General features: G+C 41.1%; 1 protein-coding gene across 6 annotated transcripts; it reads left to right on the forward strand.

Annotated features, from left to right (window-relative positions):
• Positions 1-8: 8 nt before the first annotated feature.
• Positions 9-24,905, forward strand: PRMT9 (protein arginine methyltransferase 9). Of its 6 annotated transcripts, none has more exons than XM_057402051.1 (13): positions 9-110; positions 651-854; positions 1,354-1,502; positions 2,631-2,867; positions 3,431-3,598; positions 5,367-5,469; positions 6,638-6,744; positions 16,413-16,605; positions 20,315-20,498; positions 21,273-21,984; positions 23,693-23,846; positions 24,278-24,400; positions 24,592-24,905. In XM_057402051.1, the coding sequence occupies exons 2-13, from the start codon at positions 675-677 to the stop codon at positions 24,805-24,807; spliced, it is 2,526 nt and encodes an 841-aa protein (XP_057258034.1). In that variant the 5' UTR covers positions 9-110; positions 651-674; the 3' UTR covers positions 24,808-24,905. The 6 variants fall into 6 exon arrangements, 5 of the variants coding, with proteins under 5 accessions (XP_057258034.1, XP_057258036.1, XP_057258033.1 ...); XM_057402050.1 differs by having other exon boundaries at positions 23-114; XR_008971308.1 differs by lacking the exon at positions 23,693-23,846 and having other exon boundaries at positions 22-114; positions 24,592-24,817.
• The last annotated feature ends 208 nt before the right edge of the window (positions 24,906-25,113 follow it).

Genomic DNA, 25,113 nt, shown 5'->3' on the forward strand with positions numbered 1-25,113 from the left:
ATGGTGCTGTGTTTCTTGCAGTCTTTCTCCATGTAACAGCTGAAGACGTGCTCAGTCTTCAGCTTTAGAATACATCTGAAAACCTGAAAGGCGGTATTAGGCACTCCTACGTAAGTAAGCCTTAAAAGTTGTAAAAATGTGCCTATTCTCATAGCGCTTTCATGTTTTGTTAAGGGGAAAAGTAGTCATGTTGCCTTGTGTGAAATAAACTGTGAGATCGTCAGCTCTTTCTCTGGGAGGCTTTGATTTATGAAGGTACTGTTGAAGTGGAGTTTTGACCTGCAGATTTTGTGGTCGATCATAAAACTATGTGCATGATGAGTGCATGTACTTCTGGTGTTTGTCCAGTATTTGGTCAGAGACGTGCTAAAATACGTATTATACAATTTAATTTTAAGAAGCGAAGAAGCATAAGCTTGCCCAGATTACCCTGGCCTAACATAAACATGATGTGTGCTTGACTTTTGAATGGTGGATGCTCATTTTGAAGCTGATGGAATTGTCAGTGGCATAGAGATTACCATGGTTTTGAATGCTTAGTACTTGGTCTAGAGGGAGGATGATGCCTTTACTAATGTCAGTAAAAATTAAAATGTGTGCAACCTTTTTGGCCTACAGGATACACAACTCTTTTATTTTATTTTATTTAGGAAGAGCGAGTATTTGCAGCTTTCATGATGCCCAACTCTAACTCTAAAATTCACAGAGGTGGTCAGGAAGCTGGCAGGCGGGAGCTGGTTTCCAGGTCTTTGCAGAGTGCTCAGCATTGCTTGGAGGACCAGGATTTTGGGACTGCATATGCTCACTATCTCCTGGTACTAAATCTAGCTCCTGAGTTAAAAACTAGTGTAAAAGTAAGTGCACTTTGAATTGCTTTAAACACTTTTATTTACTGTATTCCTTTTGAGGCTTTCGGACACCTTTTGTGTTTGTGATTTGTTGTATGTAACTGATTCTCCTGTTTTGTCTTCAAAATAGAAGCAGAAGGCATTAAAAATATAGTCAATAACTTGTTTAATAGGCTTTGTATGCATGTGGGAAGAGAAGCGATACAGTTTTAGTCTGTGTGTGTCAACTATGTTTAATAAAAATAAGGCCTTATTAGTATTGGCTTGTAGTATAGTCTGCAGGCTCTTAGTATATATGTGCTGCTGGGTGGTGATATTTGAGAGCTTATTTCTGCTTCTTCAAGTGAGCCAGATAATTTGGGGTGATAGCAAACAATTGTATGCTGCTGCTTAGGGAAATGAGAGTGTTGAGGTGCATGTCAGGATACCTCTAGATGTTTTCAGGGCTTGGTTCCCTATTTCTGGTAACTACCAGCACCTCAGTGGTATGTGTTTTATTTTCTAGGAAACATTTCAGTTTACTCTCTTCAAATGGGCAGAAGAGCTAGATTCTCTGGCACGGATTCAAGATCTGTTTAACTGTTATGAGCAAGCACTTGAACTGTACCCAGATGATGAAGTGATATGTAATAGTATGGGAGAACATCTTTTCAGGTTCGTAGTAATGTATATGCAGTTTTTGTAAGGTTCATACTTAATATTGCATGTTAACAAGGCCCAATTTAGCAGAGCAGATAAAAAGCATTTAAAAGGAAATGCAGGCGTATGCTGTGTAGTGTGTACTGTTGGACTTCAAAACTGTCAGCTTAAAAGAGTAGCCAGTGTTAAAATACATGTCATAGAGCATAAATGGAAAAAAAAAAATCTTTCTTTCCTGTTAGATTCCTCAGCACTGCTGCTTCTTAATACTGTTTTTTAATGATGGTTCTTCGTGAGGTCACATATAACAGACCTTTGAAGTGAACAAGCTGGTCGTGTATATCCTGTGTAGGCTGTTCTTAAATGTTTGGAGCTTATGCTTTTATTTATTAATGTAAAGCATTCTTTTCCTGCTTTCTCTGAGCAGTCCAAAGCATGGTGATTTGTTGTTGCTCAGGGTTCCAAAATCTTCTGAGGTTGGAATTTAAGATTGAAATCATAGGTTATGGATCCACATAGTTTTAATTAGGTTTTCTTTTTGTGATTACTTTGTTTTAAGGAACAATTCTCTCAGCATTGTACTAAAACATACATGTTTCTTGCATTTTATAGATTTTTTTTTTGTTTTTTCAGTGCTGCCTGATTTGAGACTATCCTATAAGTAGTATAAAAACTTGCTTCAGGTTCACAATTCAGTCTTAAAAATTGCTACTTAGTGCAAGCACTGACAAGTCAGAATTTGCTTGCTTTGAAGTATATCCAGTTAAATAGAGTAAAGCAGTTTTGGGGTTTGTAGCATTCTCTTGACTTGAAAATCTGTGAGACTGGATTGCAACTTGCTGATGTCCTATTGTTGCAGTAAGTTCTTGTAAAACCTGTTCTAGTTTGTCAAAGGATGTAGATGAAGGCTGGTGCACAATGGTATTTTTGGACTACCTTTGCATTTTAAAGTGATTTGATGTAGAGCTGTAATTCATTCTTTGTCAAAAGTTAGTATCAGTGTTTCTAAAGATAATCTTTCTAACTAAAGCAAAATATTTCCATTGTCTTTTAACTGATGTAAGACCTCTTTACAGACCCACAGATATTTACAAATATGTAGCAGTTGAATGCATACTTTCTATTTGTCATTTTGACTATTAGAATGGGCTTTCGAGATGAAGCAGCTGGATATTTTCATAAAGCAGTGAAGCTTAACCCAGACTTTGCTGATGCAAAGGAGAATTTTTACCGTGTTGCAAACTGGCTTGTAGAGCGCTGGCACTTCATCATGCTCAATGATACCAGGAGGAACCTTACTTACCTAAAAGCAATTGAGAATGCTGTCCACTCAGGGTGCAAATCTGTCCTTGATGTTGGAACAGGAACAGGTATTTTGAGGTGCGTCAGAAATACGTATTTATCATGAACTTAATAGAAGCATATTTGTTGTCTCTCAAAATCTCATTGCTAGTGGGGAAAAAATACTTTCATGCCTTTTATTGAGACAAAACTTAAAGCTTTCAGATGTCAGTCTGGATGTTAGTGTCTAGCAGAATTTTTTGAACCCCTATTTTAAAATTGTTGCAGAAGCTTTTTTGGCAATAGCTGCTGTATAAATTTAATTACTGGTGTTGGTTTTGCAGTTGTAATGTCATATGTCCTGTCTTTAAGTATTGAGTCTAGTATAAAGAGTGAATTGAGCATAGCTGGGGGAGTATCATTATGCTACCTCAATTTATTTTTTTTTTATGATAGCATATCAAGAGGGTATTCATTTGTGTGGTATCAATAATCACACAAGAGATACTAGTTCACTTAATGGTGATCTATAAACTTGCACTGTTTTCTTAGAATCTGAAGCAGATGCAGAAATAGGACTTAATAAAATTCAGTATATTGTCATGCTTTCCCCTCCAGTTTGAAGCATTTTAAGTAAAAGCCTGAATTCTTGTTTTTTTCAGTATGTTTGCAAAAAAGGCAGGAGCATCCCTTGTCTATGCCTGTGAGTTGTCAAAGACAATGTATGAACTAGCCTGTGATGTGGTGGCAGCAAATAACATGGAAAGAAAGATTAAACTTCTGCATTTGAAGTCACTCGATATAGAAATTCCAAAGCACATACCTGAAAGGTACATTGTAACTCACTGTTGTGATTTTTATTTGCTCTTGATTTCAAGAAGATAGAAAATACCCCGTGACCTAAACAAGAAATAACTTTGCCTATTGCCCGTAATGTGAAAAGCTTCTCTGTATGTTTTATGTTTTTATAGAGCAGTGTAGAAATGGTAACATGTTCTTTAGATCATACTAATTTCTGTGGTAGATCAACAGTGTCATAAATTAAGGATTTAAATTCTGTGATGTTGGAAGCTTTGGGGCAAATGCATTTGCAATTATGTTGCAGCAATAGGAAGAGAAAAATTGGATTAATACGTTCTAAAAATAATTTTAACACTTTTATACTTAACAACTGTGTCTTACTTCTGCAGCCCATGAATAGGGTGGAGTTATGTAACAGCCTGCAAAGTAAGACTGTTTCTGGGGCATTCTGCATCCTGCAACTCCATGTCAACTTCTGTGAGGGAGATCTGAAGTTGCAGATTGTTTGCCTCTTCTGATCAGGCATTGAGGGAAAACCTCCCCTTTCCAGTATCCCATAAGGAGAGTGCTACTTTGGAGGCAAGGAAGTGCCGCATGATGTGTGTAGTTTGCATCTGGAAGGCTGGTCATGGCTGGTCTGACTCAAACTGTGAATGTCAGCACCCTACTGCATTGCAGTTTGTCCTGTGAGAATAGGTTTGTGTTTCTATATACACATCTGTGCACCTGTCTGCATAGCAGATATTAATGTGCTTTGGAAAATTAAGTAGCTGATTTTCCAATGTTGAATAGTGTCTTCTAAAGCACAGTAAAGCATACTGGGTCAAATGAGCAGCTTGGAATTGCTCTTGGCAAATTAGAATTTGATCAGTATAACAGCTGTCAACATGCATGATCCAGGCTTTCTATGCTACCCCGCTCCTCCTTGCTCACTGTCCAAATCAGCAGGAGTTCTTCAAGAGGATCTGTAAATTTCTAGCAGGTAGAGATCTGAGGGGTTTTTGGTTTGGTTTGGTACATGTGAAGACTGGTTTATCATTTCAGCTTACCACCATGAGGTATGCAGATTAAATGTGGGAAGGAAACAATCAATTTTATTTCTAATTACTAACAGAGTGTCTGGTGACGATACAAGCTCATAATCTGATATGATGAAGCTCCATTGGTTTAGTGTGGTAGTCAAGCCTTGTCTTAATTATGTCAGCTGAGGTACAGCAACTGATCTCATAGTGTATATGATGAGTTATGGGATTTCACCTGTCAGGAGTAAATTGTTCAGGAAATGTCCTGCCATGCTACATGTGTTTTAATTTAAATCCAAAGGGTGTCTGGTAGTCTGTATAATAATTTGTGATTTAATTACAGTTTTGTGTTTGGGTTTTTTTAAATTCTTTTTTAACATGGATGCTTGGATGTATATTCTTGCACAAGATGCAGACAAAGTATGTGTTCTGCAGTATCCCTGGCTGTGTGCCCAGGCTGCAACATCTTCCTGTTTTGGCTAGATTTTTCCCACATGATTTATTTAGAAATGTTGAACAAGAAGCCTTATGATAAACTCTTGCACAGTATTTATTCTCTTGTATCTGCATCTTGAATAACTTCTAACAAATCAAAACATGTCGTTTGTTGGAAGAATTAAGTTGCCTATCTGTATTGAAACTTCAGAACACTGGTAGAAGTTTTGCTCTGAGTTCACGTTGATGTGGTAGGTTTTTTTTTTTTCTTTAAAAGAATAACTGTTGATAGGAATGTGTGTTACACAGTGTATTTTATGGTGCTCTTTTTCTTATCTAGAGTTTCCTTGGTTGTCACAGAAACAGTTGATGCTGGTTTATTTGGAGAAGGAATTGTGGAGAGCTTGATACATGCTTGGGAACATTTGCTTTTACAACCAAAGGTGGGTGATGTGGGTATATACATATAAATAGGATTCCTGTTTTGTGTGGTAGATATTAGTGTGTGTGCATGTGCCATTCACAGAAATACATGAACGAGGAACAACTGTCTTGTAAATATTTTATGCATATTGGTATTTTAAAAATGGGTGGTCTGGGTTTGTTCAGTGAAATTTGATTTTGGTGAAAGGCAGTGAGGCAACTGCATACGTTTTACTTCCGTGAGCTTGTGTTCTGGGCAGGCGGGTAGTTGCAGTGCATGTTCCCTAGTAAAACCTTCCATCATACAGAGATGTGTCACTCCTGATCACTGTTCATTCCTTCCCCATCAGCCCCCATCTTCGCCATCCTCCCACTAGTAAATAACACCAAAGTGGTTTGTATGTATTTTAAAGGCACTGTTCTCCTGAAATCATGACTACAACCTGGTCATTTTGAGATATCAACTAGTAACCAAAAGTTGTTGGTCTAAGCAGAATTATACATTACAGCAGAATTATTCTCTTAACACTAGGGAACAGTCAGTTATAATATGCTAAATATGCCATATATTTATGCTCTTTATTTTTGCTGGCTTTGAACTTTTTTTGAAAGACTGAACAATTCTGCTGGGTCTTGGATTTGACATTGTGTTTGGCATTTTATCTAGCATATGTTAAGCAAAGTAATATGACAGTAATTCTTGTAAGAGTTAACCTCTGTTAGGACTTATGAAATAGAAGGACTTACCTTTTGTTTTGATGTTGCCTTGATTCCAACTAATTTTTAAAAGTCTTATCTGACAGAAACCTTTTGTGTTCTCTTGAACTGCAACTGATGACCTCTAGCGTTAAGTGTAGGCATGATGCTTTAAGGAAAGGTCCTCAAATGTTTCAATGTATTCTAGCAGGATACTAATTAAAAAGCACTTTTAGAATTACACAGAGGAAGTGGAGACCGAAAAGTATCTGATGCATAGATAAATTGAAACACTGTATTTAAGAAACTCCTTAAATGGTCAGCTGGAATGACAAAGACCAGAAACTTTACTAGTCACCAATAACTTTCTGATGTTTTAACTGTAATCTTGAATGGCTCATTAATGATTTTTAATTAATTAATTAACCTAGGCTTTGCAGTAATGGTAGAAATTGATCTGTCTCATTGCATGCTGTTGCTTATGTTTCACAGCCTAAAAATCAAGATTTCAGTACTGGAGACTACGGCAGAGTTATTCCTGCAAGTGCTACAATATTTGGGATGGCAGTAGAATGCAAAGAGATACGTAGACATCACAGGTACGTTTTAAAGTCCAGCACAGTTTGAACCCATATTTGTTACTTGGGAAGAAAGACCAGTGGTTTCTATTGAGGATTCTTTGTGTATTGTTCTCCTTATTGTTTGACTGGCTGATTATCTGTTTCACTAAAAAGATTCCTGTTCTCACAGTCCTTCCCTCATCCTAGCCCCCTTGTGGTTCAGACTTTCTGGATACTTCATCAGAAATACTTGATTTTCAGTTATGCTGGCACACATGCTGTTAACATATACTAAAGACATCTAATTCTTTAAAAGTAAAATTACTTCTCAGTTTCTGTGTTGGAGTTTCTTGGATTATCACTTGGCCTTTATCCTCATTTTACTTTCTTTATGATCTGCTCTATACCATGCTGCTGGATGTAACCCTTTCAGAAGATGAGAATAGGATTTTGTAAAGCTGAAGTGTTAACCCCACCTAGGATTATCTTTCTGAATGTGTGCCTTGCCTAATTCTCAGCTAGCATACAGCAGGGTTTCTTTGCTGGGCCTGTTCTGACTGTGTATCAGTTATTTTGATAGTAATTTTTATTCTCATCTTCTAGCACAGTATCACTGCATGGAGGCAGTCTCTGCCTGAGAGGCTAGGACTTGATGTATTTTGTTCAGGATTTATCGGAGATCAAAGAAAACGGTAACTTTTGCAAGAGCTTCAGTGTACTGAATGGAAAATAGCCAGGCTGCATCAGTGCTATTTCTAATGCAGTAGACCTGGACAATAGACAGAAAGAGACTGAAGTTCCCATAGTCGATGAGCATAGAAGAACCTCCTTTTAGAAGTTAATTATTCATCAATTGAAAGATAGGATTTTGCCTTAAAACATGGCATGACTTTTCAGAATGAGAATTAATGTACTGTAAAGTTTGGATTGTTGAATTAACAATCTGTTCTAACAGTATAGTTTAAGGTCAGGTGGCTGGTAGGACTGAAATGATTGACACAAGTTAATTATATACTATAGGAAGAAAAATATCACTTAGTTTGTCTGCCTTTATAGTTTTGAGATCCCTTTTTTGCTCCAGTAAGAATGCTTGCCTTAAGTTTATTTTAATAAGTGCTATTAAGCTTTATGGAAAACACATGCCTATTCTCAGATTTATGCTATACAGATCTCTGAATTACTCAAATGTGCATGTCTCCACACTTCCTCAAGTGTGTTCATGATCTGCAGCAAAACTTTGGAATTTGGGTGTTGGTTTCTTGTTTGAGCAGGATGCCTAGTGAAACACTGATTCACCTTACTGAGGGAGGGAATCCCGTTTCACTCCAGTTGTTGATAATCTTGCGTATCATCTATCTGTGGCTGATCTGTTCATCTGTCCCTTTGTTTTAGTAATTTAAAGTTATCCTGCATTTCCTGTGCTCTGCCTTTTTTTTTTTTTTTTTTTAATCCTAGGGTATAGTGAAATTCTAGATAAACCACACCAATTTTCTTGGAATTCTGTGTGCCAGCTTTACAGTAAGTTTTGTGCTGGTTTGCCCCTTGCTGTGGCTTCATTACCTGATGATTTAGGGATAACTGTAATGTTTCTTTACTACAGCTGGTGCTGCTTGTACTCATTGCTTGCGTCTCCAAGAATGACTGTAGGGCCCAACTCCGTTGTGGTGTTGTATAATTTTTTACCTCATTTTATTTTAGGGTTAGCTGTAATTTTCCTGAAATCATCCTGAATTTTCCTTAATCTCCTGAAGTCATTGCTCCCTCTTTGAGGCAGTTGTTTCACATCCATGTGAAATGTGTTTACTTTCAGAAGAATAAATTAACTGACAAACTTGTGAGAAGATCTGAGTTCTAGTAAGGATAAGTTTAGACTTCCACTGAAGTTTTAAGATACCAGAGTATACTACATATTGGTTTTCAAGTTGGAAATAGGTATCTTTTGGGAGTCATATGCAACAGTAGAGCAATATTCTAGGAGATCATAGGTGTGCTACTGTAGCGCGTCTACATTTGGTCATTTTGAACAAAAATGCCAGAATATGGGTTAATTTACTAATTCAAGTCACTGTGAGAATTACAGGTTTCAGGATTTTTTAATGTTTAATTTTTAGTCGATAAGGTCCTGGAGAGATGGGCAATGAAATGGTTCTACTTTTGTGCTATATATTGAAGCCAGGAGAGTTCATAAAAATACAATAATCTGCTGACCTTTTCCATAATATAGTTCTTGGGCAGCAGCTGTTCTGTTTGGTTGTATTTCTTTTAAAATAATACATGGATTCTCAAATGAAGGAGAAAAGTCTCATCCTTGTTGTTAGAATATCTAAATTACTTCACTGAGCAGGTGAGAAGATTCTCATTACTGTATTTCTTAGTATGTTGTGAAGTACTTGCTACTTCATGCTTTCTATATGCCATATATGCTTTAATTGCTAGGGAATTGGCTCCAAAGATGGAACCTGATTTATTTTTGTGTTTTATCTCTATGCATAATTGACAGAATATATTTGCCTAAGAATCCAGGATATGATAAGGGGCAATTTACTTGATTCTGCAATTGGGAGCTTCAAGATGACCATACCTGAGAACATTATCAGAGAGCCTGCCTGATCATACTTAGCTGCAGGGAGAGCTTTTGCAGTGAGGGAAGGTTCCTGTGAAAGGAATTCAGAATTTAAAGTAGCTCTAGAAATCGAATTTTAACTAGTTGTTATTTCAACTGCTGAGTGATAGATTTCACTGTAAGAGTGCAGATGTGCTTGATAGCTGTCATTGAAATGGGAAGCGTGAAGTCCTTCACAGGCAGATACACTTTTTCAGGATGATCTAAAGTGTGGCTTGTGCAAGACTTGTTTAACTTCCTAACCCATACTTTGAAAATAAGAATATACCTTAAGTCCTCAGACCTAAGAGATTGGCAGTGTATGTAATTGGTTTAAAGCAGTGTCCTGGGTTCAGCAGTAGCAGTCATGTTTTTTTCCTTTGTGTTAACTGGTGCAGTGCTGTGTTTTGACTTCTAGTTTTGAGAACAGCGTTGGTGAAGCCGATGTTGTCGGTTGTTGCTAAGTGATGTTTACCCTGACCAAGGACTCTGTGAGGCTCATGCTCTGCCAGGGAAGAGGGGAAGCTGTGAGGAAGCAGAGACGGGGCGCCTGACCCGGGCTAGCCGGGGAGGTATTCCATACCACAGCACATCATGCCCGGGGTGGGGGGTAACTGGGAGTTACCCGGAAGGACAGGAGCTTCCGGGTGGAACTCGTTTTCTTGGCCGGTGGTATCGTATTCTCTTCCCTTGTTATTTTCCCTTATCATTGTTTTAGCTGATAGTAGCGGTGGTGATTTGTTGCTGGACTGTTCTTGTCTCAGCCCGTAGGAGTTGCACTCTCTCGATCCTCCTCCCCGTTCCTCCGGGAGCGGGGAAGGGGAGAGCCCCGGTGCAGGGAGGGGGGGGAGACGAACACGGACCTTGATTGTTGTCAGCTCGGCACCACTCACTGGGAGTGAGTGAACAAGTTACCTGACTGGGTTTAAACCACGACAGTTCTTTTTGGCGCCCAACGTGGGGCACGAGGGGTTGAGATAAGAACAGATCTGACTGGATTGATAGTCACTCGTCACAATGCTGATTTATTGGCTCTCAAGGTTTTTCCTCTTGATCTCACAGTTTCAGTATACCATATCTTACGTCCATCCGGTATTGGCTGTATTAGTGTTTTTCAAGTGTGGGGCTTGGGCTAAGGTTTTTATCCCATTGTACTTTATGGTAATGACTTGTAATACAATAGAATCATTGATCATGAAACTGATCTGGCTTATGTTCCCAGTGTGGTCACCACCTTTATACTTTGGGAGGTATATGATGGAGGTGCTTAGCAATTACACATCTTTTTTCTCCTTCTCAGGTGCCCAACCTGTGAAGGAGACATCCTTTTACCCTCCTAGTCGTCCCCCCAGACCATTTACATTTGAGAGTTTTGAATTTTTTGAATGGCCTTTTAATGCTGTTGAGACTTGTTTGCTGATGGTGATGGGAATCACCATGCTAACACGCATACAGAGTGTGTTTTGCCCACTACTGATTTCAAGAGTTAAGCAGATTCAGGTTTGGGTCTTGTCTGGGGTCAAACGACGATGTAGGAGGACCGAGAGATTTTCCCTGAGGCTGGACAGCCATGAGTGGCAGGGTGTGTGGGATAGTATGGGCAAGTATCTAGGTCAGTGGGCCCCTCCAGTACTTTGGAATTTCACTACCGAACAACTGCAAAATCCAGAAGAATTAGTAAAACACTTAAATGAGGTGTGTGGTCATTCTGGCCATACCAGAGATGGACAAATCACGGCAACGTGCTGTGGCTTGGCCTATGCTTACAGGGCCTTGTTCAACGCTATCCAGCACCTTCAAAAGGAAAAGAATGTCGGCGGATTTGAGGGCAAAGTGACAGTCGCTACTCAAACTTTGGCTGCAATGAACTGCGCAGCTACCCCAGTGGCAAGTACAGCAGCTGCTCAAACTTCAACTGCAACAGACAGCGCGGTTACCCCAGCTCCAAGCACGGTAGCTACACCACCCCCAGCAACAAGTACAGTCGCTACTCAAACCACAGTGATAATCACTGCAGCCAAACCAGAGGACCAATTCGTACCAATATCAGTTGCCCCTGTACGCAAGAGAACAAGCAAAAAGGAGGCAAAAAGGGTGAAGCGAGATGAAGAACCAATGAATTCACCACCCGGTCCAGAATCTGATCAGGAGTCATCCTCACATGACGAAGAAGAAGAAGAAGAGGTAACTTCTCGACCTCGGACCTCAACCGAGCTGCGGAATATGCGAAAAGATTTTACCCGTCAACCAGGGGAGCACATCATCACCTGGTTACTCCGATGCTGGGACAATGGGGCCGATGGTCACGAACTAGAAGGTACAGAAGCCAAGCAGCTGGGATCACTTGCTAGAGAAGGGGGAATTGACAAAGCAATTGCAAGAGAGAAAAAGTCCCTCAGCCTTTGGAGGAGGCTCTTGGCAGCTGTGAAAGAAAGGTTTCCTTACAAGGACGATGTTACGAGTCGTTCGGCCAAGTGGACTACTATAGACAAAGGCATCCAGTCTCTGAGGGAATCGGCCATCGTAGAGATGATCTATCACATCAAGCCGAATAACGGGGATACACCTATAGATCCAGATGAAGTTGAATGTACACGACCCATGTGGCGAAAACTTACACGGAATGCACCGTCATCATATGCCCATTCATTGGCAACAGTGACCTGGAATGACATAGTACCACTAACAGTGGATGAAATGGTTCATAAACTCCGAGTTCGAAGACAATCTCACTCCTTCCATCATCTCAGCTGTGAAAAAACTGTCCCAGGACCTCGACAAATTGAGGGACGATGTATCTGATTTATCCAGCTCCTCACGTGTACCAACACGCGTCTCAGCTATTAACAAAAGACGTCCTATTGTTCAATCCATCAGCTGATCCGTAGAGTCAGGGGGTGTCAGCAGGGCCCTCACCCTTCAATAGCCCCATATGGCCAGTGCGAAAGTCTGATGGAGAATGGAGACTAACAGACTATCGTGGCCTGAATGAAGTCACACCACCATTGAGTGCTGCCGGACATGCTAGAACTTCAGTATGAACTAGAGTCAAAAGCAGCCAAGTGGTATGCCACGATTGATATTGCCAATGCATTTTTCTCCATTCCTTTGGCAGCAGAGTGCAGGCCACAGTTTGCTTTTACTTGGAGGGGTGTCCAGTTCACTTGGAACCGACTGCCCCAGGGGTGGAAACACAGCCCTACCATTTGCCATGGACTGATCCAGACTGCACTGGAACAGGGGCAAGCTCCAGAACACCTGCAATACATTGATGACATTATTGTGTGGGGCGATACAGCGGAAGAAGTCTTTGAGAAAGGGAGGAAAATAATCCAAATCCTGCTGAAAGCCGGTTTTGCCATAAAACGGAGTAAGGTCAAGGGACCTGCACAGGAGATTCAATTTTTGGGAATAAAATGGCAAGATGGACGTAGACAGATCCCCACAGATGTGATCAACAAGATAACAGCAATGTCTCCACCAACTAATAAGAAAGAAACGCAAGCTTTCTTGGGTGCAGTGGGGTTCTGGAGAATGCACATCCCAAATTACAGTTCGATTGTAAGCCCTCTCTATCATGTGACCCGGAAGAAGAATGATTTTAAATGGGGCCCTGAGCAGCAACAAGCCTTTGAGCAAATTAAACGTGAGATAGTTCATGCAGTAGCCCTTGGACCAGTCCGGACCGGGCCAGATGTAAAAAATGTACTGTACACTGCAGCTGGGGAGAACGGTCCTACCTGGAGCCTCTGGCAGAAAGCTCCAGGGGAGACTCGAGGTCGACCCCTCGGCTTTTGGAGTCGGGGATACAAAGGATCTGAGGCCAGCTATACCCCAACTGAGAAAGAGATACTGGCAGCCTATGAAGGGGTTCGAGCTGCTTTGGAAGTGATTGGCACTGAAGCACAGCTCCTCCTGGCACCCCGGCTGCCCGTGCTGGGCTGGATGTTCAAAGGCAGGGTCTCCTCTACACATCATGCAACTGATGCTACATGGAGTAAATGGGCTGCACTAATTACACAACGAACTCGAATAGGAAATCCCAGTCGTCCAGGCATTCTAGAAGTCATCATGGACTGGCCAGAGGGCAAAGATTTCGGAATGTCACCAGAGGAGGAGGTGGTGCGTGCTGAAGAGGCCCCACCATATAATAAACTGTCAGAAAGTGAAAAGCAGTATGCCTTGTTTACTGATGGCTCTTGCCGTATTGTGGGAAAGCATCGGAGATGGAAGGCAGCTGTATGGAGTCCTGGACGACAAGTTGCAGAAACTGCTGAAGGAGAGGGTGAATCGAGTCAATTTGCCGAGGTGAAAGCCATCCAGCTGGCCCTGGACATTGCTGAACGAGAAAAGTGGCCAGTACTTTATCTCTATACTGACTCATGGATGGTGGCAAATGCCCTGTGGGGGTGGTTGAAGCAATGGAAGCAGAGCAACTGGCAACGCAGAGGTAAACCCATCTGGGCTGCTGCACTGTGGAAAGATATTGCTGCCCGGGTGCAGAACCTGGTGGTGAAGGTACGTCATGTAGATGCCCATGTACCCAAGAGTCGGGCCACTGAGGAACACCAGAACAACCAACAAGTGGATAAAGCGGCTAAGATTGAAGTGGCTCAGATGGACTTAGATTGGCAACATAAAGGTGAATTATTTCTGGCCCGGTGGGCCCATGACACTTCAGGCCATCAGGGCAGAGATGCAACATATAGATGGGCCCGTGACCGAGGGGTGGACTTAACAATGGACACTATTGCCCAGGTTATTCATGAGTGTGAAACATGTGCTGCAATTAAACAAGCCAAGCGGTTAAAGCCTCTTTGGTATGGAGGACGATGGTTGAAGTATAAATATGGGGAGGCCTGGCAGATTGACTATATCACACTGCCACCAACCCGCCAAGGCAAGCGCCATGTGCTTACCATGGTGGAAGCAACCACCGGGTGGCTGGAAACATACGCTGTGCCCCATGCCACTGCCCGGAACACCATCCTGGGCCTTGAGAAACAGATTTTGTGGCGACACGGCACCCCAGAGAGAATTGAGTCAGACAATGGGACTCATTTCCGGAATAACCTTATAGATATTTGGGCCAAAGAGCATGGCATTGAGTGGGTATATCACATCCCCTACCATGCACCAGCCTCTGGGAAAATCGAACGGTACAATGGGCTGTTAAAAACTACACTGAGAGCGATGGGTGGGGGAACTTTCAAGCATTGGGATACACATTTACCAAAGGCCACCTGGTTGGTCAACACCAGAGGATCTGCCAACAGGGCTGGCCCAGCCCAGTCAGAACTTTTACATATTGTAGAGGGGGACAAAGTTCCCGTGGTGCATATGAAGAATTTGCTGGGGAAGACAGTCTGGGTTATTCCTGCTTCAGGTAAAGGCAAACCCACTCGTGGGATTGCTTTTGCTCAGGGACCTGGATATACTTGGTGGGTAATGCGGGAAGATGGGGAAGTCCGATGTATACCTCAAGGGGATTTGATTTTAGGGGAAAACAGCCAGTGAACTCAATTGTATGCTGTTGCCTGCTGTGTAATGCTTTTATAGCCCATCAACTAGATGTCTCCAGGTCACCAGCGACTGGCCCTGACTTCCCTCCAGCCATCATCCCAACAGAGAATGAACTTGGAACATCATGGACCGGATGGACTCGGCAGCATTATAGGGATTGGTCCATGCACTAAGAAAATGATTTTTTTCCTCTTGGTCTGTATGTATATGGATGTATATATGTGGGAGAGCGATGGTGTATTGAAAATGTGGGATCTGAGCACGACGTGAATGGTATGGAATAAGGGGTGGATAATGTCCTGGGTTCAGCAGTAGCAGTCATGTTTTTTCCTTTGTGTTAACTGGTGCAGTGCTGTGTTTTGACTTCTAGTTTTGAGAACAGTGTTGGTGAAGCCGATGTTGTCGGTTGTTGCTAAGTGATGTTTACCCTGACCAAGGACTCTGTGAGGCTCATGCTCTGCCAGGGAAGAGGGGAAGCTGTGAGGAAGCAGAGACGGGGCGCCTGACCCGGGCTAGCCGGGGAGGTATTCCATACCACAGCACGTCATGCCCGGGGTGGGGGGTAACTGGGAGTTACCCGGAAGGACAGGAACTTCCGGGTGGAACTCGTTTTCTTGGCCGGTGGTATCGTATTCTCTTCCCTTGTTATTTTCCCTTATCATTGTTTTAGCTGATAGTAGCGATGGTGATTTGTTGCTGGACTGTTCTTGTCTCAACCCGTAGGAGTTGCACTCTCTCGATCCTCCTCCCCGTTCCTCCGGGAGCGGGGAAGGGGAGAGCCCCGGTGCAGGGAGGGAGACGAACACGGACCTTGATTGTTGTCAGCTCGGCACCACTCACTGGGAGTGAGTGAACAAGTTACCTGACTGGGTTTAAACCACGACAAGCAGTTACAGCATTCTTTGAAGTTTTTTGGCTGTTTCTAGAAACATAACTGATCTTCTGCCTTAGAAGAGAGGATGCATGTATTCTGAGTTGTCAAAGCCTTTTGCCTAGAAATCTGTGCTGGGACTTTCTTTGCAGCTCTGTAACTATGAGAAGAAATACCTTACTCCGCATAGATTGCGTATGAAAAGTATATAAAAGTACTGCAAAATGAAAGTCAGAGACTCCAAAAATGCATTTTCCTATTGTATATCTATCTTTGTTCCTACTATCCTACTATTCTGCTCTTCTGAAAGAAGCACCCTTGTTACCTTTCTAATGCAGCAGCAGAAGAAAAGCCTTATTTTTTCTTATTATCACAGTGTATATTTTCTCTCGTTCTCTGTGAAGACCCAGTGAGTTGTGCTTAAGGGAAAGAAAGTCTGTGGCCTTTGACAAAGGACACACAGCGCTTTTTTTTCAGTTCTTAGTGACAGCATTCAGTTCTGATTCTTGAAAGCGTTGTGCGTTTTCTGTGCTTTAGAGCTTCTCTGAACATAATAAAAAACCCACAGAATTGTTTTATTATCTTGTATTATCTCTTCTATTCTTACACTCTGCGTTTAGAAATACTTACGAAGCCTGGAAGGATTTTTATTACTTTGTTTTTCAAATTATTTGAAGTTTAATTTCTTCTTTTTTTCCTTTTTACTCCCAGAGTGGGGATGCAAGAAATTGCTGGTGTGCACTTGTCAAATTCAGTGCAGTTCTTTAGTCCAACATATGGTTCTGCTGGTTCAGAGGAGACTGTTGAACCTTACACCACTGAGAAGCTCAGTCGTATTCCTGGAGGCTACGTACCTCTGACAGAGCCCTGCCAGGTAATGACAGTGGATTTCAACAGTCTGCAGGTAATGATTCTTTTTATGCGTCCTTTATAAGTAATCTGTGAATAATGACAGCCCCATATGTTATGTGGTTTCTGGGTTCAGTTTCAGAACAGTTTGCAAGTGCAAAGTTGGCAGATCTGCAGTGAAATCCTCTGCTGATCTTGGTATTTGTCTGGTCCTGTGGTGATGTGAATCACCAAATGACAGTCCCTGAGGTTTTGAAGGTGAAGTTTTTTTATTTGTTCGTCATAGTTTAGTTCCCTAAACTAGCTCACCCTAGCATCAAACAACTGCCAGCCTTGCTACAGAGAGGGGAAGGAAGGATGCAATAGACCCATCGTTAATGCTTTATGCAGTTGTGAAGCTGACTTAATTTATTCCTCTAGAGTATTCAATAAGCTCTTGAAGACAAAAGTAAGGATGTCGTTTACATCTGACTTAAAAATGTTTGCAAGTGTAGATGGATAAATGTACAAGAGAGGGGAGATGAAAAAATTACCCTCTTCAGCCAGCTTGATTCTACCCTTCAGCTCCTTTGATATCTTACAGTATTTCTGTAATACGGCGTTTTAAAATATGGTGTCATTACTTTGTGTATTTTGCACAAAATACGTTTGTATGGGTGTACTGAATAGGCCTGAACTGTAAGGCAGGTACCTCAGCCACTTTCAGCTGAGCATGCTAAAAATATGATACATTGATCTGTGGTGTGTTTCTTTCTTATTGACCTGTGGTGAGGAGTTAGCATTGAGACAGAGCTTAAAATAGATTCTTTTATATAAATGAAATTATTCTTGGCTTCTGCTTGGCCAGGAATTGCAGTCTTTCTGAATCAATAGCTTTTCCTAGTTGGCTTGTCTGACATCCTGAGATTAAAAATGAAATAAGACAAGGCTCTTCAGTACACTACTGGGAGCAATCTCTCTGTGACCTAATGTTGCTTCTGCTTCTAGCATCAATAAGAAACTATTACTGTTATGAGATGCCTACTCTTAAGCATCTGCAGGCTGGCAGACAACTAAAGGTAATTTTAAGGAGTAAAGAGCGGTGTTACTTTTCAGACCATCTTTCAGAAATGCTCCTTTGAAGTTTCAGTTAAGACTTATGGAGTGTTCCTGTCATGAAGTTGCAAGATACCAGTAAAGGGAAGAAATGCAGTTAATTTATTTAGAGTTACTGGTTACTGTTTCTTGTGACTTTGTCCCTGAGCAAATATGGCAGTTTGAAACACAGGTAAGTTACTTTCAGCCTGGGGATGTTTGTTTGATCTTTTTAGTTTTGTCATGGCTACACCTGGGTTTTCAGTTGGTGCACATAAAAAATAGAAAATTTGTCTGTGCTGTTATTAGAACAATAATAATAAAAAGAATCCCAACAAGCTGCTATATTTACAAACAGTAATAGAATTACCTACTAAAGATTGAAATTGAGATCAGAAATCACTTAGCACTAGGAAGGTAGTTTCAAATACCCTTTTTCTAACCTTGTATTTCAAAGAATTAGAGGGATGTAGCATTTACTCTGCTTGTACTAACTATCCAGACCTAAATTAACAAAACTGAAAACAAAACTTAAAATACAGTACAATGGTATCTCTCAAACCGAGTTGTTGGAGGTTTCAAGGACATTAATACAGATCAGAGAAACAATAAGTTGAAATTCAAAAGGCATCGTGAGTTATGCTGAGTACTTTATTAGTGCTATTATTAGCAGCAGCAACTCGGTTTCTCTCAGGCAGGGGAATGAGATGTGGCTGTAATTACAGACACTCACACCCAGCTAGGTACTACCTGTGTAAGTGTTTGCTGGCAGCAGATCAGTGCCACTGGGAGTGCAAGTGAGTGTTTACCTCAGCAGCTGGTAATTAAAGCTCAGTCTCACTTTCAGGCCCTAAAGAAACTGTGCTCTTGCCAACAATTACAGATACTGGCTGTTTCTAATTTTCATGAGAAGTTACTGTATGGAGAATTTGAGAAACTGTGGTTCAAGGCATAGGAAATTTGATAATTGCTTTTTTTCCTGTAACTTTTCCTTCTGTTTGTAGTACCATTCATTTTTTTAAATTTTTTTTTTAATACAAACTATCTTTTTCTCATTCAGAAGGCATATGTGGCATAGCATCATTATGGGGTTTTTACTGCCTGTTCCTGCATCATAGCTTTATTTTCTTTTGCTGTCTCTTTAACTACCCCCAACAAATTGGCATCATGATGTGCTAGAGCTGTTTCAGTCTCTAATTGTCATAAGTAATAGAAAAACTTTTATGTAGTGGACAATGTGAAGAATCAAAATGGGATAAGCAGCATGGTATAGAGGAGGAAAGCTGAAATAACTGCACTCAAGTGGGTTTTTTAAGTCTTTTGTATGACTTAATAGGGTAGGGATATAGCACTACAGTTACTAGGACCGGTGGATGAGAACCTTGGGCCTACTGCTTTTGAGGAATAATCAAGAAGAGTATTTTTTAATATCAAATACACTTCTAAACAGCTATAACTTCCCAGAAACTGAGAAACAGGTGCATGTTTGTGCTCATGCTCTCTTGCTTCAAGAGGCTTACTACCAGTAAAGCTTCAGCTTACTGTTCTGCCTCTCCAGATGAAGATGTACAGGAAAAAATGACAGAAGGAAAGCACTTTTATTGAAGAACAGTGAGATCTTGCTATGAACTTTATTAGTATTCTGTAATTTTAACACGTGCATTGTTCAGCTATTTCTCAGTTGTGAGAAGAGTGGTAGCCCAACTCTTGGAGAACACAGAATGTGAATGGGCGGGGGAGGTAAAAACTGCATCATATGAGAGCTACTCATGTTCTTAGATTGGAACTTCTCTTTTGTCCTGTGTATTTTAGGATTGAAACTTAGAGAGGACATAAGCAGATCAGAAAGCTGATGAATGTTTAGGAAAGGCTGTTACGAAGCAGAAGGTTGTGACTCAGAGAATCTTTGGTCCCTCGTGCTTGACCTCCTATTAATTAGTTTATGCCAGAACCATCTGAGACATTAAATCTGGGACTTTTGTGTGGTTCATGGTGGTAGCAGAAGGCAATTACTGAGGAGAATAAATTTTACCTGGAAGAAGACATAATTCCTATTACGTATCCTAAACTTTTTTAGGAGTACTGGAGAATTGATAACCTGATCCCATTGGGGAAGATCATGGCTCTTTCCAGTAGTGAAATTGTACATGACTTAGCTTCTACATAAAGCCTGTAGCCCTGATAGCAAATACCCTCAGACTTAGTGTTTTTATAATGATTTTGCTGAACCTCTGTTCGAGTGAATTCAGTGCTTGTTCTTACATTATTTCTAGAACTGACCGAACACAGATTTTAAGTGAAGCATGTGCGTAAGCATTGGCACATTGAATCCAGCCCAAAAGACTGGCTCTAGTTTTATTACTTCTCATAAGGCAAGCCTTGCCAGGCTAAAGCCTTTCTTGCAGTTTTCAGTGTTTTTTTAATACATATGTTCTTGGATGTAGGAATGTTTGCTTTAATAGCTGAGTGATGTGGGTTAGTCATGTGGGTAATTGCACTTGCGTTTGGGGAGAGAGTTCCTATGCTATTGACTAATGATGATAATTGGTATTGTAGTGGCTTGTTAACAACATTTTTCTTAGGTGCCCTCATGGATTGGTGTAGAAACTTGCATGACCCAGTGTAAGAAAAAACTTTCTTCTGTTTACAGAAAGAAACTCTGACACTCTTTCTCTTTCCACTTTGGTCAGGAGCTGAAAAGCCTTGCAGCTAGAAAGCCCTGGAAGCTCAGCCTGCCAGTCACTGAAGGAGGAATACTAGATGCTGTTGTGGTGTGGTTTGTGCTACAGCTAGATGATGAGCATGCTTTATCTACAAGTCCCATTGAGGAAACTTGCTGGGAGCAGGCAGTCTATCCTGTGCAGGGCCTCCCTGGTATGTCCACTGTTGTGGTACACTAACTTGGTTTCATTTTGGTTTTGAGATAGGTTATCTCAGAGGTTAGGTAGTGGCAGCAAATAGGTTTTGGAGAAGTTCAAGAGCGAGTAGCTGTGAGGTAGTTCCTGATCAAGTCTGTGGGCTGTAATGCATAGTCCCTGCATCAGGGCTTATTTGTGGGGCTCTGCTGTGAAGCAAATAAGGGGCCTGCTTAAGATCTGGGAGAGAGGTTTCCATTAAGTTGTTTTTATTTCTGTACTAAATGAAATGCATTGTGGAGTAACCCCAAAAAGCGGGGCTACTGGCTGTCTCTACTTGACAAGATGTGATTTGTGAAAGGGAGGTGAGGTAGGAATTGCTCACTGCTCCTGCCCTTCCAACCCCAGCCATTCTGTGATACAGGAAGTATTAAAATGTAAATATTTAGTATTTTTCATTTTAAAGGAGAAGGAATTTATTTACCAGTTCTTGTTTCACTCTGCTGTTGATAGAACACTTAAAGTAATACCTGTTTGTCATGGAAAGGCTTATTTTGAGAATAAATGGATTTTTGCCTAGTGTGGGACAGTTTAAGGCAAATTTTAACACGCAGTCGCAGATCTTTGCTTATGGGCTACAGACTGGAAAAGTTCTTTCATACACACTGGTAACATCTAATAGAAGAATGAGAGAATACTCTTGTTTGTTTTGTTAGTTTAAGCACTGTATGGCTGCATCCCTGCTATTTGCCATGAAGTAACTGACCCGACTTCTTTGTGCTGTTTTGCAAAGATTATTCTGTGAAGACTGGAGATACAGTGCTGATGGAAGTGTGCTGCCAAGACTGCTACTTGAAGATCCAGAAGATTTCTTCTTTGTCTTCTGAGTGTGGGATGGACTTCAGTGACAGGGATGACACACTGAGTTTGGGCAATGAGGCTGAGCTATGTGATGCCCTGGCTGGCCTTCAGACAACCAGCAAACAGGATGGCAATGCTCAAGTGTGTGTGCTGGAATCCACAGAAATAGCCCTGCTGAACAATGTACTGTACCATAAATGCTTTAAAGCTGCCATGGACAAAGTGCTGTCAGCATTAAATCCCAGTAAGGAATCGCAGTCCATGGACATTGATGGACATGGCAGTGGGATGAACCTCCGAGAGAATCAAAGCAAGAGCTTTTTAGATGTGGCTCCTGATCCTTTGTATGTTTTAGATGTATCTGAAGGCTTCTCCATCCTGCCAATTATAGCTGGCAAACTTGGACCAGTTAGAGCCTACAGCTCTGTTGAGAAAGAACAGCATCAGGCAGCACTTAATGTAATTTCAGAAGCTAACCATTTTCCTAAGGAAACATTAGAGTTTTGGCTCAGCCACTTGGACGATGAAAGTGCTGTGCTACAGAGACCCAAATCAGACAAATTGTGGAGTATTATTATCTTGGATGTTATAGAGACATCAGGTTTAATCCAGCAGGAGGTGATGGAAAAGGCTGCAATATCCAGGTAGAGTATAAATGGACAGAAGTATTACTAGGAATACTGTCTATTATCTACTATCTAGTTAATATTACCTACTATCTAGTAGCTATCTGAAAACTTTTAAAGATAGTAATTTTAACTGTGAAATTACTGCTGTGTTGGTTCTATAGAGCAGGAAAACCTTTTGCTCTGAAGAGATTGAACTTCCCAGAGTGTCTCTGGTGTGACTATTGCATACATGTATCTTTTACAAAAAGTGTCAAGATTTCACTTTCATACTGTGTATGCAAGAATATGAATGGAAAAGCTTATTCCCAAGAGAAGTTCCCAGGATAGCCAGCACCTTAGTAATAACTGAGGTAGCTTTTGTACATGTCAAAGTGGTGCAGGAACAATGTGCAAGAATATAAACACATGGTGTTAGAACAGCCAGGGAAGCAGCAGCAGAGTTGCTAGCTGTGGTAGGGGAGGGTGGGAAGGAATGCAGAGCAAGAGGAATGAAGTAATGGAAATGAGTAGCAAAAGAAGTAAATGAGAAACAGGTTTATCCCCTTTTGTGGTGCTGGGGAATCTTTTCTGCTCGTCTTCTTGCTTAGTGATGGCAGAGTATTCCAGGTGATTAATGTTCATTATCTTTTCAAAATTTTGGATGAATCTTTGGATTATTTGATTTTTTTTTTCTTTTTTTCTGTAAGAACACATGGTAAACTACTGACCTTTGTCATACACAAATCTGTTGGTGTGAAAATACATTCAATAGTGCATTACTGAGCTCTGATTCCTATGAAGAGGTATGCTGTAGGAAAAGAAAACCTGAAACACCATCTTTTGAACTGGAGGTGTTTGATACTGTGCTGAAAGCTTCTGTCACGTTGCTGCTCTCAGCAGTGTGATATTCTGCAGTAAGAGACCAAGCAAGGCTCAGCTGTTTTCTCAGGAAAAAGTGCTATCTCCCATATTGCTGTCCATTTTAGTTCAATGCTTACAGAAGGGTGACTTAAATTCCCAGCAGGTTTTGTTTCCCTATGGTTATGCTATGCTGCCTTCTTAACCAGTGCCTCCCAACCTGATGTACTTCCTGACTTCCAGTTTCATTAGGCATTTCTGCCAGTTCTTCAGTATTAGATGCTGCTGCTATGAATCAGTCTCACTGTCTTTATATTGAAATATCATAGAACCATAGAAAGGCTTGGGTTGGAAGGGACCTTAAAGCTCATCCAGTTCCAATTCCTCTGCCATGGGCAGCGTCACCTTCCACTAGACCAGCTTGCTCAAGGCCCCATCCAACCTGGTCTTGAACACTGCCAGGGATGGAGCAGCCACAACTTCTCTGGGCAACCTGTGCCAGTGCCTCACCACATTCACAAGAAAGAATTATTCCTAAAATCTCATCTCAGTCTCCCCTTTGTCAGTTTAAAGCCGTTCCCCCGTATCCTATCACTAAACGATCTTGTAGAAAGTCCCTCTCCAGCTTTCATGTAGGCCCCCTACAGGTACTGGGCTATCACTGTTTCCAGTATGGGCACTAAGAACAAATTACTTAGTTCCATAGTTTAGCATTACATGACATGTTTTCCTTTGGTATGATATAGCTGTCTGGTCAAATGGAATCAAACTGAAATGCCTGAACACTTGACTTCAGAGGAAGGAGGAGTGTGCTTTCTTAAGTGTAGTTAATGTTTTAATTCCTTTTGATTGACATGCTTTAGAGGTGAAATCTCTCACTTTACAGGTGTTTACTTCACAATGGAGGGAAGATTTTCCCACAGTATGTGTTGGTGTATGGGATGCTCGTACAGTCAGAGTCTCTGTTACTGGAGAGCGCTGTTCAAGGAACAGAACCAACTCTTGGGTTTAACATAGCCCCATTCATCAACCAGTTCAAGGTATGAAATTGGTGGGTGTCTTACAGACACAGCTTCAAAGCCTGCAGGTGTCCATCTTTTTAGTTTAGGTATCTACTGCAAGAGAAGTGAAGAGCTGAAACTTTTTTTTTTTTACTGTTGAAGTTATCAAGAGAGGCCTCTGTGACCAGACAGGGACCTTGAGATAAACTAAGATGGGTAACATTTGGTTTAGAACTGGCATGGGAGAAGCTTTGTCTGAGTATGAAAAATATGAAAGAGTGATTGTGCTGTTATGATCTCTTTCACCACCCTGTATCCCAACAGTCATGTTTCAAAAGGGATTAAAAGGGTGTGTTTTGCATTTGGGCAGTCTCCTACAGGGACTATAGTAATTCCTAGAAACTTCTGCATTCTGATAAATTTTGCCCTTTTTAATGGCTGATGCCTAATGTTACAGTCTGTACTTTTAGGTACCCGTTCGTGTGTATTTGGATCTCTCCACGTTACCATGTGTACCCTTGAGCAAGCCAGCAGAGCTGTTAAGGCTCGATCTCATGAACCCTCTGTTAAACAGCTCCAGCAGAGAGGTCAAGGTGAGTTGTTCATATATGAAATTAGAAGTGCATGTAATTATCCTGCAGAGCTGCTCATTCATTGCTCACCTTGGCTGAATATACAGGATTTACTTGGCTCCAAGTATCTCTGAAATGGTTTGAACTACTTTATTTTCTTACCCCTTTGAAAAAGGGGTAAGTGATTAAATTAATACTTTAAATATTTTCAGGTACAGATTTGTAAGTCTGGCCAAGTCACTGCAATTCCCTTCTGGTACCACATATATCTTGATGAAGATCATAGCTTGAATACATCTGATGAGTCCTCACACTGGAAACAAGCTGCAGTTGTTCTCGATGAGCCACTCCAAGTTCAGGTTGGAGATGAACTTACGCTTGATGTTCAACACCATAAGAGCAATATTTGTATTACAGTTAAAAGGTGAAGAATGTAAATCAACTTGTGGTTAATTACCTATGCAGAAATTGAGTGTTCCTAACACCACTGATGTTAATTTATATTAAATTTTATTCTGATCAAAAAGGTTCTTGTGTTGCTTTCATAGTAGATACTTCGTTACCCTTATGGTGCAAGCTGAAGTCTACCAATGGTATCTTACCATGCTCGCTATTGCAGTGACTACAGCTTGCTCCTGCATCATCTGTATTCAGAAAAAAAAGCACCAGATGCCTGTACCAGAAATAAATAGCTATGATTGTTCAGGATGGAATCCTTGCTTCTCAAACTGTAG

Source organism: Pezoporus wallicus, unplaced genomic scaffold (assembly GCF_028554395.1).
Source record: "Pezoporus wallicus isolate ANWC-B61680 ecotype Strahan unplaced genomic scaffold, APGP_CSIRO_Pwel_v1 contig_7178, whole genome shotgun sequence".
NCBI classification, from domain to species: Eukaryota; Metazoa; Chordata; class Aves; order Psittaciformes; family Psittacidae; genus Pezoporus; species Pezoporus wallicus.

What these genes read in the sequence shown, in the direction of transcription:
- PRMT9 (XM_057402051.1), top strand. Translation starts at nt 675, where the DNA reads ATGATGCCCAACTCTAACTCTAAAATTCACAGAGGTGGTCAGGAAGCT. An exon ending in ATGGGAGAACATCTTTTCAG is followed by an intron (nt 1,503 to 2,630) that starts GTTCGTAGTAAT and finishes TTTGACTATTAG; the next exon opens with AATGGGCTTTCGAGATGAAG. An exon ending in GAGATACGTAGACATCACAG is followed by an intron (nt 6,745 to 16,412) that starts GTACGTTTTAAA and finishes TTTTACTCCCAG; the next exon opens with AGTGGGGATGCAAGAAATTG.